The sequence below is a fragment of the Motacilla alba genome, chromosome 2 (assembly GCF_015832195.1).
Source record: "Motacilla alba alba isolate MOTALB_02 chromosome 2, Motacilla_alba_V1.0_pri, whole genome shotgun sequence".
NCBI lineage: Eukaryota > Metazoa > Chordata > Aves > Passeriformes > Motacillidae > Motacilla > Motacilla alba.
Genome location: NC_052017.1, coordinates 23,617,919 through 23,634,820, shown reverse-complemented (window position 1 = coordinate 23,634,820; position 16,902 = coordinate 23,617,919). Strand labels below are relative to the sequence as shown.

At 38.3% G+C, this 16,902-nt stretch overlaps 1 protein-coding gene across 7 annotated transcripts in view; it reads left to right on the top strand.

The window, feature by feature from the left end:
• CALCR (calcitonin receptor) overlaps positions 1-16,902 on the top strand; it is a 149,773-nt gene that overhangs the window by 64,755 nt on the left and 68,116 nt on the right. For 6 of the 7 annotated variants that reach the window (XM_038128873.1, XM_038128871.1, XM_038128870.1 and 3 more), the window contains one exon: positions 16,383-16,470. In XM_038128873.1, coding sequence (XP_037984801.1) covers positions 16,423-16,470 — 48 coding nt within the window. In that variant the 5' untranslated portion in view covers positions 16,383-16,422. The remainder of the gene's footprint in view (positions 1-16,382; positions 16,471-16,902) is intronic. The other variant, XM_038128872.1, reaches the window with a different exon arrangement.

The window sequence follows — 16,902 nt, the reverse complement described above, 5'->3', positions numbered from 1 at the left end:
CTCCATCTCAAGACTTAATTTTTCATTGTGGCTCAGATAATGAAGGAGATACTGTTCTTGTTTTTAAATGAAAACCTATTAACTTCTCTACAGAGTAAAGAATTCAGGTCTTAGGCTGACAAATATTTCCTTGCTTCTGTTCTGTGCACACTTACAGAGGGGGTTACGCTTGTCTTGACAATAATTTCTAAATCTGTAGATGCCAAAGACACTGGAGACCATAACTGCTTCCCCTCATTCTGACAAAATAAATGGGAATTAAATGTTTGAGTGGTAATTTGCAGCAGTGCTAGTTAAGGACATTTGCTTGCTTGAGAAAGTATGATTTTCCCCGCATTCTCTGTATTCTTTCCAGAATACAGAAAATTTTACATCTAGAATCTAGTGTCCTTTCCTTTTGTTCTCCAACTGTATCAAGGATGGAAGAATATACAGATCTTACATTACACCTACAGGCAGAAAGGTGAAAAAACACTGTAGAAAGCATGAATTGACCAGGAACTTTGCAGACACCACTATGACTTTTGTTTTTAAAGTTTATTTTCCTTGGGTGAACCTGTTTGTGATACCATTATGGCACAGTGCTGGAGTAGCCTATTTTTAGCATTTATAAAAAAAATGCATGCATGACTTGATCTGTGGGGAAAGAGAGAACAGCCTGTATTTTGGTGTGAAATATCTATCACTATAGTGGGGAAGGCATTCTCCTGTCACCATTTGTAACTTCAAAGAGCGTTTTGTGTACTTGAATCCTGTGTATTTTCTACAAGAGTGCAATTTTTATAATATTGCACAAAACCTGCCTGATGTATTTTTATGCATCGCAAAGTTTATCTCTGTAAGTTCCTAATAGTGTTATAATGATGCAAATTTCAATTATTTTATTCCTCAAATGTGTTTAGTGACCAGAATCTGTAGGCAGACTGCTGTACATGGCCAAGAAGTATATCTCTGACTGAATGTCTTTGCCAGACTGTTTTATGAAACTGCAGTTTCTCTTAGGTTTACTTCAAGTATGAAAATAATCCTTTGCTTCTGTTTCCAATGGAATATAAAAATTTTGCATAGTTTCAATAAAAAATAAGCCTGAAGGCAGAAATTATAGTCCATATATATGAATTTAGAAAGCTCAGGTGAAGTTGCTTTTACTTCCAGTACCAATAGAGTGAGTTTGATGCTATTATCTGATGAAACTTTATCAGTAGAAAATTGCATTAATTTTTTCACTACCTCATTCCCATTTTGGTAATTTTTTTTGGATCTTAAAGCTGGTTAGGGAAGTTTTTCCATTATATTTTTCTAACTTAACTTCAAGTAAGGAGAAATGTCCTGTTCAAGTCATAGATAGTAAAGTGAAAAAAAGTACTTAATTATATCCAGAAAAACAAAAATAAGCAGTTTATCTTCTATGCTGGCATTAGAAATCATGGCTGTTCTTTTTGGTATTACAGTGTCACAAGCCACAGGCTTTTTCATTCTGTCTCTTCAGAACAAAAATTTATTTCCATATCTGACAACTAACTTTGATGAGCTGCCAATACATGAGCTTGGCTTCTGAAATAAAATTTCAAGAAACAGCCCAATATTCATATAGACTCAGAACCTGCATCCCTGGAGACAGCTTTGCCTCATTATTTTAGCAAATTGTGGAGTTTAAAATCTCTTTTGGCATTACAACATGTGTTGGGCTTTGTTGGAGCTTCAGGTTGTACAGCCTGTGGAAGGACACTGGAGCAGGAAAGCACACTTACGCCAGAGTGTGGTAGTAACAAGTCTGTATGAAGGTTTTGTTGAATTTTGTAAGACTTGCAGTTAAGCGGGGCAGTGAACTTATTCCTAAGCCCTCATTATTAAACTTGATTCAAGCAAGGCATGGTTGTTTGTGTGGACAGTGCTGTGTACCACAACTCAGAATTGCAATTACCAGGGAGGATGTTTGAGCTAGAAAGCCATGATGAGTAAAGAGAGTAAGCTTTGCTCTCTGTGGGAGACTGCCCTTCTCTTTGCAGCAGCCTTCTTTTTCTCTGTCTGCTTCAAACTTCTTGGAATCGATATCAAATGTTGACTTTGTTTGGCCCAAAGTAAGGCCAAAGTTAAATCAGAAAAAACATTGCTTGCAACTTTAAAATTGATAGCAACTTAACAGTTGTTACATGTAATTTACATTTATGGCCCAGATGTTTATTCCTGTTCAATCAGCAATATATAATATTATTAATTACTTAGTCCTGGAATTAGGCCTTGAAGCCACACTCCAAAATTAAGCTACTTAAAAATACATTTCATTTAAAGTTCAGTTTAATTGAGTTCATTGATTCACACAAAAAAATAAATAGAACAACAATTTCTCCCAGAAAATTTTGCCTATTTCAGATATTTTAGGTCTCACAGTCTGTATTTCAACAATTGTCATTTGTTATAAATGCTGCAATCCAATGCTTAAATTCCCACACTGAAGAACCCGACATTAAAAAGGAAGTTACCAAACAATCTTTCCCCAAACTTTCACTTCTAGAATTAAAATCTCATATGAGATATTTATTTAGCTATAGACATCTGCTTGAATCACTGACCTCTATCCTGGCACGAGAATTCCCAGTGAGACCCTATTATACCCAGTGCTGACAGTATCACTTTTTTTACAATGGTTAAAAGTCCTGTGCCAACAGAAAAATACAGACTTGCTGCCTGAAAAGTCACAGTCCTGGTCTTCCAAAAGAAAAATTGAGTACTACAAAATAAGCATTTTTTTCCTAAGGGCTATCGCTGCAACTGTTGGAAAAGTGACCCCATGTTAAATAAAGATGGAACACTGCTGAGTTTTGCTAAGAAGGATCTACGCATTGCTGAGTATCTAGCACCCAGACCAGCTCCAAAACCATATCATCACTCCATTGTCTTTCCTTTGAAAATGAAAGCTGAAATGCAAATGCATTGTAATGGGAGCTAAAACTACAGCACTAAAGATAAGTCATTGATTTTCAACACATCCAAACAGAAGTTTTATAAAATAATTCCAAGGTCCCTTAATAGCCAAAAGAGGGTTTAGGCTCTTTTGTATATCTGCTGGTAACTCCTTATCTCACCAGAGTAGAGCAATTTGACAGTTTTCCGACCAATAGCTATAGAGAGAAATTAAAATAAGATGTGCCTGATAGAAACAAGAAACAGACCCTTTAAATAACTTTAAGCCATTCGTTTCAATGAAAAGACTGTTGCTGCTTTATTCCAGAAGAGATATAAAAAGTCTTAATCTTCCAAGTAGAATCTTTATTTTCATTTAAGCTTTGCTTCATATTGAGATCAGCAGCATTTGGTCACATAGAAACAAACATTTTCTGGTCTTTCAGGAAGGAGATACTAGTCAAGATTTGCTTGATATATGTGGTAATGCTTAAATGAGAACCTAAATTCTTAAAGCTTAAGTGAGTACCTAAATTATAAAAAAAAAATGGAAATTGCAATATAAAATCAGTTAATTTTTTTAATGAACTCAAACAGCTCATTTTGTTATGGTACATGACTAATACTTTCCTTGCAAGTGAGAGACTGAAATATGATAGCCTGGGGTCAGAGTTCAGAGCTTTGGCATTGCCCTAATGTACTTAGGACTTTCCCCGGGAGCTTTTTTGTACAGGTGGAACCCCTGATTGCAGCACCTTTCCATACCAAGACAAAGCACAGAGGATTTATTTCATGTGCATATTTCTGAGTGTCTTTAGTTAAATGTCCTGCAGAATAGTATTGAAATTCTTCCACCCTGGTATGCAGACAACTGACCATTATCAAGCCACTATTGATCCTTTTGTGGGTAAAGAATTTAAGAAGGGAGGTGTCTCATCCAATAATAAGGGAGAGCAGCCCACAACATACACATCCATTGACATCAGGTAAGAGATACCAGATGTCATCGCAAGCCACAGAAAACTTCTGCCAAGCTGTTCATGGCCTTCTGCTGCTGATCTGCTGCTTTGCCTCCAGAAGGTCTGTGGATGCATAGATCAAAAGGGATAGCACTCATAATGCGGACTAGGGGTCACTCACTTCAGAAAGCTAACATAGGATACAGCACCCCTGTGTGCTATTCCTGCATCTCCTGAAATATGAACACTGCAAACCAGGTAAATGCTGTGTATCCCTCCTGAACACAGGAATACTGGCAGTGCCAGGATACAAGTCTGTGTTACATCCTTTTGGCTGAATCATCCGATGGAGGAGCTGGTTCAGTATCTGTCATCAGACTAAAGAGTGGGTTCAGTATCTGTTAGCAGAACTCCTGGTAGTAGCTGGGACCTTGTTTCAAGAGCTCCAAGAATCAGTCTTCCTCTCATCATCTTGTATGACTTATGCATCTGAATTTCCCTGTGGAAGTCAGTGTGTTGGCTTTAGCTCAATCCTCTCTGATTAAGTAAAAGCAGCTCTTGGCAAGGATTCTACTTTATGTTTGAAGTCCTCTTCTGACTTCTGCAGTTTGCTGGCCAGAATGGAACAAATGTTTTGTCTTTTATACTGCCTTTCATGTCAAAGGTAATGCTCATAGTTCAGTGCATGCACAGATTATTTTTTCCACATATGTTCTACTTTTCCTGGCAGAACTCATGAAAGTAAAGCCAGCTTTGTGTTGCTAATGGTCAAAGACCAAGTTAATGATCTAATTAAGAATATCAAAACTTTTGAGTCAAAATCTAGATGACACTGAGAAAAGTGATACCAAGAGCAGGATTCAAGATCTGCCCATTAGCTTGTGCCATTGAAGCATAGTACCAAAAGCTGGTTTTACTGGACATGGATCAGATCACACAAGCAGGAAATGGCATAAAACCATATTATGCGAGTCAGGAAATTAGTTCATTTTTTATTTTGTCCTATTATTCTAATTTGAATATCAAGTAAGCAAGCCAATCTAGTAGAATTATTCAATAGAGATGAATGGCTGGGCAAGAGTTAATGTAAAAATCCAAGGAGCAACTGTTGTTGCATCATAGGAGCAGTATGATTTTTCGCATCCTCTCCCATTACTATCAGTAATATTAGTATATACTCATATATGAGTATAGGAGATTGATGAAGAAATTATTGTCATGATTAAAACACTTCAAACAAGCAAAATCCATACATTTGGTTATTGTCATTGACCACTCCCCATATTTTGATGACACTGGAGTAAAAGTGGAGTTTCATGCCTTTGATACTGCCCTGGAACCACAAAAATTGAAAGCTTGTTATTTTATACCAGTTGCAGTAAATTAAAATATTTAACATAAAGGTATTCAGCAGCATGTACCCAATATCCTGCCCAGCAGCTCCTCTGTCTGTCTGGCAATGTGTAATTGCATGTTGGTGATGGGATGCAGTGGATGTCCAGATGCAGCTGACTGGGGGGAGCTTTTCCGAAGCAGGCTGAGTCATTCTCTGCTTAGCAGCTGTTTGAACTGTACAAAGTGAATGCATTTAATCCCTCTTAGAGTGGTTCTTTCAGAACTCACTTCCCAAAGTAGCTTTTGTGGAGTTGTTAATTTGCTTGTTCATTTTAGAGTGTTTTTGAGGGTTTTGGGGGGGGGGGGTTTCTGGTTTTGGTTTGGGGATTTTTGTTTACTTGGGTTGTTTTGTTTTTTTTGTTTTTTTTGCTGTTTGTATTTTTGCTGTTTCTTTTGAAGTCTTTTCCAAGGGATTGTGAGATTCATGACTTGAACTTGGATTACCAACTCTTTTCATTAAGAGGGAAACTAAAGTTGAATGAGTTTGTCATGGTGTGATCCCTGGAGCAGAAATATATAACCAGAACTCCAGAAGCCTATCCTAATTCTGTAACAAAGGGCTGAAGATTTTGAGACATAATAGAGCCAGCTAGACAGGATGTAAAGCTTTGAGATAAATTCCATGAGTGTTTTACTGAAACAGTATGGGAAGCAGTTAGCACAATATTCACTGAAAGTAAACTAAATTTATATTGCACCAGATTTTCCATTCTATACTGTGGAACTCTGTGCTATCATTATAGCATTATGACTATATTTAAAGAACATGGAAATAGTATCTTCTGGAAAAAAAATGCAAGGGTAAAAGGAAGTAAAGGATAGTAGGAAAATGCTAAATGTAGGGAAGGGAACTATGAGTACAAGGTCTGGAAGAAGAAGTATTAGGACATATAGGCACAGTAAAGCACGTTCTGCTATTTGTGTCTCTGCTGTGAAGTGTACTATTAAACTGTACTAATAATTTCACAGTGATGTCTTCCTTAACCAAAGAATTGGTTTTTCTTTTCCTTGTAGATATGTGAAATACCTGCTCAAATAGGGTCATTGAATGAGGCTACAAATGTGGTATTTTCTTGCACATACTAATAAAAATTAATAATTAAGAACCCCCAATACTTAAAATATTAAGGATATTTTTATCTTAATAAAGAAAAGAATATACAGGTGCTGTTTGCAGTCCACAAATAAAATACATGGTTTTTGCATTGCATTTTTCTTGTGTATGTGCAATGTGTGAGGTATGTGATATGTAAAAACAGATTTTACTCTAAGAAACCAGAGCTTGGCCTCTCACTTCCTTGGTGAAGCACTAAATACAGTGCAGAAGATCCAAGATGCAGACATAACTAAAAATATTTTGATTGTTAAAGAAAAAAAATATTCTTTAGGTGCTTTTTAAATCAGTGGTGTTTGAAAAACATACTTCATAGAAAGGTCAAGTGCTTCATCCAGATGAATACTTGGCAAGCTTCAGGCAAAAGCTCCAAGTTACTAATAAGCAAAAAAAAAAAGCCTGAGATCTTTCCATCACCAGAAGGCCAAATAAATACTAGAGGGGCAAAAGGCCTCAAGACATGATCTCTACAGATCACATAATAGCCAGGCTGTGTTAAATTCCCTACATCTTGAGATGTAGGGAATTTATACCTCTCTGCAGAAGCTTACACACATACCCATAGACACACATCAATTTGGATTCAATGAGACAGTCAGGAGGAGAAGCAAGGTCATCTGTAACTGCTGGTGAAAAGACTGCTCTGACTTCTTTCCAGAGCCATCAGAAATCTTTTCTGAATCTCTGTACTCATCCAAATATGCTTCCCTTTTGTCCTCCATCTGCTATTTGAAGTACTTTCCATATGAAGGAACTGGTCTGGCAATGTAATTTATGGAAGAGACCGTCTATTATTTTTCCACATGAAGCTTTAGATCATGGATGGGTATTTGAAGTTTTTAACATCACAGAGAGTCTAAAGTTTCAGGTCTTTTAATTTATTGCCAGTGAAATAAATACTAAAGCTGGCAACCTATGGTGTAACAGGAAAAATCTTGCTGAGAATTACAGACTACTTCCAGGGGTTTATTTTGAAAAGTCTTACAAATAGGCTGCTACATTGGAGGCATTTCTTTTCTTGTTTAACTATCATTTGTGATCCAGATTATCCTCTGTCTCTGCAGCTGGATTTGGTAGGAAGATTTGGGGAAACCCTAAGCCTAGCTGTTACATAAGCATTGAAGTTCCTGCTCTATATGCTAAACTAACAGTCCCCCTGGCACCTGCATGGGTCTGGAATGTGCTCAGAAAGGAAAATTGACTCTGTTTTCAGCTGACTCAAAACCTGGAGGCTTGTCCTTAGTGACTTCAGATGTCATTCTGGGGCTGGTTCTGAATCTTTTGGGTACTGGAGCCAGAAATTAATTTCATCTGCCCCAGAAAAATAAAACCCTGCTAAAGACATTCTTCAGCCAGTGTATATCAAGACTTTACCAAAAGCAAACCTTGGCATAAGGAAGCATTTGGAGTTAATTTTGGCATCCTTAAGAAATACATTATAAGTGATTGTAATTGGACTTCGACTGACTTGCTGGAGAATTGCAGTGGCCCCAGAGGCTTCCAGTGCTAACAGTGGAGCAGGTGGGAGCCAGACCACATTTATTGCTTTACCTCCAACCTGTCTTACTGGCCTTGGCTAGCAAGATGCTTTTGAGAGGCCCTGCTCCCCACTGGTGCCCCACAAAATTAGGCTACACATTATTTGTCTGACTAGAATGTCATATACTAAATAATACATGAAAAGACAACAAAATCTAACTAATGAACTTTAAAATAACAGTAATATCAAATGAGACAGTGACATTGCCAAGAGGCCAGTAAAAAAAATCAGTATACCATTTAATGGGCTCTGAGGAGCCAACATAAGTGACAAGAAATCATTCCCATGTTAGGCTATTTTCCTTTTCAAGGTGAGTAGATTTGCTTCCCAGTGCTTTCTCAGAGCTCCACTCAACATGTGTCATGAAAAAAGAAAAAGCCAGGGCTCACAGAAGGGTAGCTCTGCTGAAGGCCATGAGAACCTTAAGACTTTGAGGATCTGGCTCTGATCTTACTCCCAGAACAATAGAAAACAAAAGCAAAATGAGAGCCTGAAATCTGTGAGAGTCAGCCTAAACTTTCTTTGTTGTCCTCAGAATGCAGGGAAGGAAGACTTCTTTAATAAATGCAGCTTAATACACTAAGTTTAATTCACTAACTTCTCAAGAACATATTCATGATAGCTCATCTTGGCAGAAAGATGCAGCCTTACAGATTCAAAGCCTCTGCTCTGCTCTTCCTGGCTGGGAAGGTTGTGGTGAAAGACCTTGTTTCTCCTGCCTCACCGTTTTTCTTGTTTTTTTGGTTTGGTTTGGTTTTTTTTTGAAATATTGCATCTACTACTGATCTGTCATAAAATGAAGCTTTTTTCCCATGGACCTGATTACTTGGGTTCCAGTGAAACCTCTGTGAACATGGTTGGTCATTCTTAACCACGTGTATTCAGGATCTGTGGAAGGTATTGCTGATATTCTGAACGCCACAAATAGTTATGAAGATTCTTCTGCTTATTAATATTTATAAGCAGAGGAAGAAGTCACCAGAGCTTCTGTTTGCATGGCAGGCAGCTGAAAGGGTGTCCCTGAAAGGTCATTGTTAATATTGGTAGTGAGTAATGACTGACCTTTCAGCTCAAAAGGTGCATTCACACGTTTTAGCCACCTTCTATTTTAGCCATCTTCTGTTTTTGTTTTCCTGCAAACAATGGGGAAAAATATTGATTCAGCTGCTCCTCGGGGACACTTGGATGAACTCTGGACTCCAGACTGCAAGCCCAGAGCAATGTTTAGGACAAAGAACCAAGGCTTTTTATAAAATTTTCTTGGAGCATGTGAGTGAGTTACACCAGTAATGACTTGTCTCACCTGTTCAGGTGATTCCCGTTCCCTCATCTGTATTCCTCACTAATACACTCTAATTTACAGACAAAAAGAAGAACCACAAAGAAAACAGTAACCTGCTCTCTGCAGGTCTTGGTAAAGACCCATTTGACCTTGTATTTTAACCTGAGCACTGTGAACTTCACCTGCCTAGTTATCATTGAAAGTGCATCTCTTCATATATGTTAGTCTGGAAGCCTTCTACAGAATTTTTAGTTGCTAATACCTACCTTTTGGGAAAATGTCAGTTCATAGTATTTTACTGTATGTAAATTACCTTGTTGAACTTCTAAAATTAATGTATAATGCCTTAGGGAGAAATGTGTAGATTTTGCCCTAATTGAAACTGGAAATTTAGATGGTTGCATTCAATTTAACCTTTTATAGAAATGGTGCCATAATTCCTGACAGGGACAACATAATACCCAAGCACTACAGCCATGATATTCAAATAATCTGTAATAACTGATGCAGATAGTCTTATTTTTACTGATTTACCATTTTTTCCTAAATTCCCATCAATCACTACATTATTGTATCTTTATTCATCTTTAGATTAGATGTAAAAATAGTTTAAAATGCAGTGACAGCTTTGGGTCACTTTTCTACTCATTGTAGGGTAGGTGTAATGCAGAAGTATCAGTGTTGCAGTAAATATAATCATTTAAGAGCACAGGTAAAGCAAGATGTATCAGCAGAGGTAAAAAATCTTTAGGTAAACCAACTGGTGTATCTTTAAAAGTTAATTGAGACCTCAGACATGCAAAGCCTTTTCCAGAGACTGTCACAAGAGGATCTGGATGTCCCAAAACTTGTCTCCTTCTATTACGGAATTTAAAATACCCTTATAATGCCTTAGATACAACCCTTAGAGATCAATAATTATATACCCTGAGCTCAAATCAAAATCAAGATGTTTGTTCATTATTAGCAAAACTGCTATAAAATCAGAACCAGACTCAAGAAAAATGCATTATTTCCACACAGGCACATATTTCTTGAGGTAGAATTGAAACCTACATCCAGCTGTAACATGGGCTATTCTGCCAAGTGAGAACAAAATGTTTTAAATCATGTGCATTTGATTTAAAACAATCTATTCACAGGATTTTTCACACTTTATATGACTTATAGAAAAAATTGACATAATAAGAACTTATAATATTTTTCTTGATTTTTTGCCCACCCCATAAAATATTCACTTGCTTCTAATAATTTATAGGAATGTATGCTTAGGCTAAAAAAGAAAAGACCAGTGAGGCTTTGCCTGGGGAAGAATTGCATGGAAAACTGAGAGGGAACTGGCTGAAAATAAATATTAAATAACTATTTTTCTTTGCAGAATGTGCTGCAACAAAAATAAAATTTTTTGACAAAAAAAACTCAATTTGTGAAATCAAGAAAATATTGACCAAAACAAGTATTGATCCAAGAGGGAAGAATGTAATGTATGAGGTTACATTTATCCAATTACTTGAAGATTCTTCCAGTGTGATACAGAAAGAATTTGGTAATTGGAAAAATTACCTTACATTCACCTCTCACCCTGCAGTTTTTATTACTTCTCACTAACTCTTTATGTGTGCTTCCAAAGTCCATCCAGGTCTGCCTTGTTATTGTATTCTTGCTCCACTGCAGTGAAGGATTTGTTAGAGTATTTTTAAATGCATTGACCGGCCTGTTTGATAAGTAAGGTATAGGCTGTAAGTATAGGACAGTTGAGATGGTGTTCCAGCTAAAGTTATAAGGCAACCATGGATATGGCTTTTTCCTTAACTCAAAAGTTTTGACTGAAACTGTGTAGCATGTTTCAGTTTCTTTAGCAGTGAATATTTAGCTGTATCCTTACAACTCTCCTTTTAAATTATACTAATATTAATCTTACCCACAAAGGTGATAAGGACTGTGAAAGCTGTATTCCCTGTTAAAATATTGTATATAGAGAGAATAATTCTAAATTTCTGCTTTAATTTTGCAGGATGCGCAGAAGATTTTAGTCTGGCATAAATGTATGCAATTCTTTTGAAACCTTTGTTTTTCAACAATGTAGTATTTGTCCCAAGCTTTTGGCTGCGTCCAAGCTGCAGTGTCTCCGAGAGTAGATAATTGCATATTTTCTTATTGTACAAGCACTGCTGCAAAGTCCTCCAGAAATTGGAAGCACTTTTCAAAAGACATTTCACAGCTGGGCCTAAAAGGCTAAAATTATACTGTGCTACTGTGTGACAAGCTAAGCAAGAAATGCATAATGATGCAGCAAAATGGCAAGGAAGTGTTCTGCTTTGAGGAATGTTCAGTGATGAACTAAGCATTCCTGCAGTGTGCTTGCTTTCATCTGTTGAGTGTGGACCAGTGGCCAAATCTACTTCATGTAGTCCCACTCTTCCAGCACTCAGAATAACAGGAATGCTCTGCTATAGATTTTATTCCTCTGCTTTGTTACACAGCTTTCTGCTTTTTTTTTTTTTCTCCTTCTTTGTTCCACAGATTGGAAATATTTGACTTTAACATGGTAACGTTTCCCAGCACTAAGCAAGATTTTTAAAATATTGCTGATCTTATCGTGTTATCCATTACTGAAAGCAGAGTGAGTAAAGTCCTGAGTGTTGCTTCAGAATTATAAGGTTTGCATTTAACTTCTGTATTTCAAACTTGATTGTAAGAACTGAAAAAAATTAAAGCCTTCATCATCAGGTATGAACATTGTGACATGACAGTTGTATCCTGGGCTACGTCCAAAGCAGTGTGGCGAGGCAATTGAGGGAGGGGATTCTGCTCCTCTGCCGGCTCTGGAGCAGCACTCCACCTGGAGAGCTGCACCCAGCTCTGGGGGCCCCAACATAAGAAGGATGTGAATCTGTTTGAATGAGTCCAGAGGAGGTTATAAAGATGATCAGAGAGCTGGAGCTGTCTCCTACAAAAAAAAGCCTGAAAGACCTGGAGGTCTTGAGCCTGGTGGAGAGAAGGCTCTAGGGAGACTTTATTGTAGCCTTTCAGTAGCTAACACGGTCTTAGAAGAAAGATAGGGGAAAGTTTTCACCAGGGTCTGTAGTCACAGGAAAAGATCAATGGTTTTAAAGTGAAAGAAGGTGGATTTTGACTGTATATTATGAAGAATTTTTTACTTTGAGGGACATAAAACCCTGGAACAAGTTGCCCAGATGTTTTGGATGCCCTGTCCCCCAAAGTATTCAAGACCAGGTTGGATGGAGCCCTGAGCAACTTGGACTAGTGGAGAGTGTCCCTGCCCATGGCAGAGGGGTTTTGACCTAGATGATATTTAAAGGTCCCTTCCTACCCAAACCACTCTATGATACTTTGATGGGTGCTGAGAGCCTGATGTAATTCTTCTGTGAGCAATCATTGTTTTGTAACAGCGAGATTATTTCAAGAGTGTATCCTCTGAATACTGATAGAAGGCAAGTAACTTGTTTTCCAGAGTCACAGTGTGATCCACTCTCTGTCCTGCATGTGTTGTTTCTTCTTTCACTGCAAAAGCATAGAAGTCACTTTTCATTTCAATTCCACAAAAGCTTAAATTGATCTATGCAGGGCCAGGTGTGCTGTTATTATTCACCATCTCCTCCATCTCTAAGCCTCTTCCTTTAACCACTGTTTGTACGACCAGAGCCTGTGGTGCAAAGGCATAAAACCTTGTCCCTCAGGCACTATTTCTGGGTAAAACAGTGTGACACTGCCAAATTCAGACAAATGCAACAATGTACAGAGGGTCCTGTAGATGCCAGACTCCAGAATTGCTTGGTATGCAACTCTCCACATAATGCTCTTAACATTTTGGGCTAAAATGCTTCATAGAAGACATTTGCAAAAGACTAAAAGTAAGTTTTTAGAAACTAAGTACACAGTCTGGTTTGTGTAAATATTCCAAGGTTTTTCTGCCAACAAATCTGCTGATATACTTTGCTAGTCTCTGTCTGAAATTTTCTTTGCTTTTACTTGCAGCCTCATAAAACCCCTTGTCCAACAGCCAAGAGGGTCTTTAGCAATGGCTTCCTGAGCTCTGAAAAAGTAGGAGGGTTTTGGCTACTGGCGGTTTTTTTGGCTACTAACAAGCAGTAGGCATCACCCTCAATTTACAGTCATTACAGGATGCAGAAGCACTACACCCACCCATATCTACATGTAATACAAATGGGATTTGTATAAGTGCTCAGCCACATACCTCAGCACTCCCCTCCTAAGTTATGCCGTGGCAAGTTTAAGGAATCAGCTTGTCTGACTCCTTTGATGCTTTACTATCTTCTGTTTCATAAAATGTTCAGCCTTTCCTGAAAATCTTTGGGACAATTTGGCTCATATATTTTTAAAGTCCTAGATAAATAATTCTTACTCAAAGTGTATTTATTAGCACATTTTTGTTGTGTTTTTTTTCAAAATATATTTGTCTCTGTTGTATTACCCAGTCTAAGAACTTCTTTGACTGGGTAATACAACAATACAATAAACTTCTTCCCTTCCATCTTCAGTTTCCTCACTGGTGTGTATGAACACATTGGCTGCTCAGATATGTAATGTGGGGGCTTAGAAAACTTTGTGATTACCTTAAAAATAGACACAGACAAGTCTGTAGCTAGTTTCTTATTTTCATCTGGTTTATTGGAAAGGATTTGGTTAAAGGGAAACCTAAGGTAAAATAATCCCTTTTTCTTGACTGGTTTTAAATGGAAAAATGAAGTACCAAGTGTTGCAGCTCCTATGTAATCCAAATGAATCAATAATGCATTGAGATGCAGTTCACAATCACCAAAAGGCAAGCTAATGAAAACTCTGATCTGTTACAATAACAACTGAGTAGTCATCACACAACTTAGCATTTGGGTCTCCAAGATTCCCAAAATGAATGAGATAAGCTGCAAGTGTCCTAGATACCTGCAGTTTTAATGTCACAAAGTCTTTATGTTTCTGACACCAAAAACTGAGAATGTGGAATTTTTATTTCTCAGGAAATTCCTGTATGAAAAAAGAAGGTTAGACAAAACATTGAGGTACTGTACAAAGATAAGCCACAGGGAGTACAGGAGTAGAAGACAGTAGATACATCTCCAGCCTTGCCTCATCTCCCTGGACACTTGACTAGAGGCTGTAAGAAGACCCATCTCTCTGCCTGGGACTGATGGTCACCGGTTTTTGGCATATGAGAAATAACTGAGCAGCAATCACAATTTCTATTGGAAGTACCAGGAGATCCTGGTGCCACTTAAACCATTTCAAGACCATTGTGGGCTAATGGCTATAGAATGTGCTGGGGAAAGAGGAGGGGCTGGCTCTACTCCCAACTCAGGCATGGGGATTAAACTCCTGGCATTTCTTCTCCTGGTGGGGTTATAACCACAATTCTGGTCTGCACAAAACCTGGGACTGTAGAAGTGTGATGTACAGCTCACTCCTGGCCCAAAGCAATAGCCTAAATTAGGAATCCAGAGGTAAAATATCCCACTGGGAGTGAGGGGATAATTTTAATACTTTCCTCAAAACTGTCTGCATGTTTGGTTACACACACCGACCTGCAACCTCCTCCCTGGATCCTAAATCCTTAAACACTCAGCAGCAGGATCTGCTGGCTTGCCTGTGCCTGGCTCAGTGGGGTCTGCCCAGTGTTTCCCAGTCCAGGGTTAATGCAGGCAGAGCAGGTTGGTGCCTTCTGTCCTGAGTAGCAAGGCACTCCCCAGGAGGGTTTGCAAGCCTTATCTAGATAAGAAAACATAGAGACCTCATGGTTTGAGGTGTGTACCCAGCTAGTGACCCTGAGAAAGCTGCACGCCGTCACTTAACATATGTTACATATGACTGGCTCACATGTGCTACATTGAAGTGGAAGTGTCACACCTTTATTACATTTTGACATTATATATTTCTGCTTTAGATGAAGACAATATTTAATTTCCCCTCTGAAAATGGGTGCCCTTCCAGACCATTTAAAGATGAGAAAAGCTGTTACAATACTGTTGCTGAGACAAATGTTGCACAAGTCATTGTATCATTCACTGCATGTCAACCAGACTAAGCATCCAAGTCCCTGTGCCTTTTTCACACTAAATTCATGGGTTTCAAATGTGTAGAGTACTTGCAGGATTGTTTGTCCAGGTAGAAAACACCTAACTTCTAGTTTTTAGGCTGTCTGAAAAATGAAGGTGTGTGAGTGCTCACTGCGTTACTGTGACTGAAGGTGATCACAGCCACATGTCCTATGTTGCTCAGCACATACACTGCTGGTGGTCTGTGAGACATCAGATGGCACAATGTGCTTTGACAAAAGCTTTGTTTCTCACTTTAATAGAGAACTTACATTTATGTAAAACTTAAAATGGTGTGTTAATGCAAAGGGCTCCACTTGCTTGAACTCCCACAACTGTGAAGCAATAAGATTATACCTGGTGGCCCCTGGATATTTTTCCCAGGTAGGCCGGAGAAGTGTTGATGTAGGAAAAACCCAGAAAACCAAAAAGTTGCTGATCCAGTTCCCTTCAAACCTGTGGAGTCCTGTCCATGCTCTGCCTCCGCAGTACTTTGTGCTGAAGCAGTCATGCCTGATGGCCCGAGGCTTACGCTGCTGTGTGTCAATCCACAGCCCAGCCACCCAGCCGCATTATGGAGCGTGTAATCCCACATGTTCCCAGTTTCTCTTTTCCTGCCACACGAGCTTGTTCACCTGGCTAGAGATTACTCAAATTCTGGATTTCTCTTGTCCCACAAACATGTATTTTGAGCTGCTATTACCCTTATTTGCAAACTGGATCCTTCTGGTTTTGCAAGTCAGGTTTAAAATATCCAGATTGTTCATTGGTCTGCAGCTCAATATTAGGTTAGAAGCAGCTGAAAAAGGACAACCAAGGTAGCCTCAGCTGGCAAAGACACAAGGTTTAACCCGAATCTGCTTCTGGTGACCCAGTAACCTGGAGCTGCACACCACACCACTGGCACTCACCACTAGAGATCCACAAAGGAAACTAAATTTAAAGTGTACCAACTTCCAATTTGACCAAACTTGAGCACATGTAAGGCTGGGGGTGCTCAAACAACCACACACAGGGTCTAGATTAAGTCTAAAAATGTGCTCATACACAAAGAAAAGGAATTTATGGTAAAAGGAAAAGTCCAATAATGCTTTTATTTTTGTTGTTTAATTCCCAGAAGGGTCATCTACAACGTGTCTCTCCAAGAAGACTCCACAATGAAAAAAACAACCCAGAGTTGCTTCTTACTCATCATCCTTTTAACTGTAAGTACAAGAAAAATGAACTGCTCATGGCACCTGCTGTATTTAAACTTGTGGTGATGTTGAGAAAAATGAGTACCAATTTATACTTGTTATACTCCGCAGGTGAAGGAAGAGTTTCCCTACTAATAAATTTCAAAGGAGGTTAATAAGATTATCTAATAAAAGTTTGAACTTGAAAACATTGTTTCTTGGTGAGACAGAGCTGCAAGTCTGAAGAAGGTTATGCATATGACTTCATTTCTGTATTTTACAGGCTACAGCATATCATGGGAGCATGTGTGTTTGAAAACTGCCCTTTATGTTGCTCTGTGAAACAAACTGACTTAAGTAGCAATGGATTTTCACTGTTTATAGTTGATCTGATATTAGGAAGGCAACCAAAATGAAAAATAATCTTATAAATCTATTTATTAGTTCAAATGCTATTTTCAA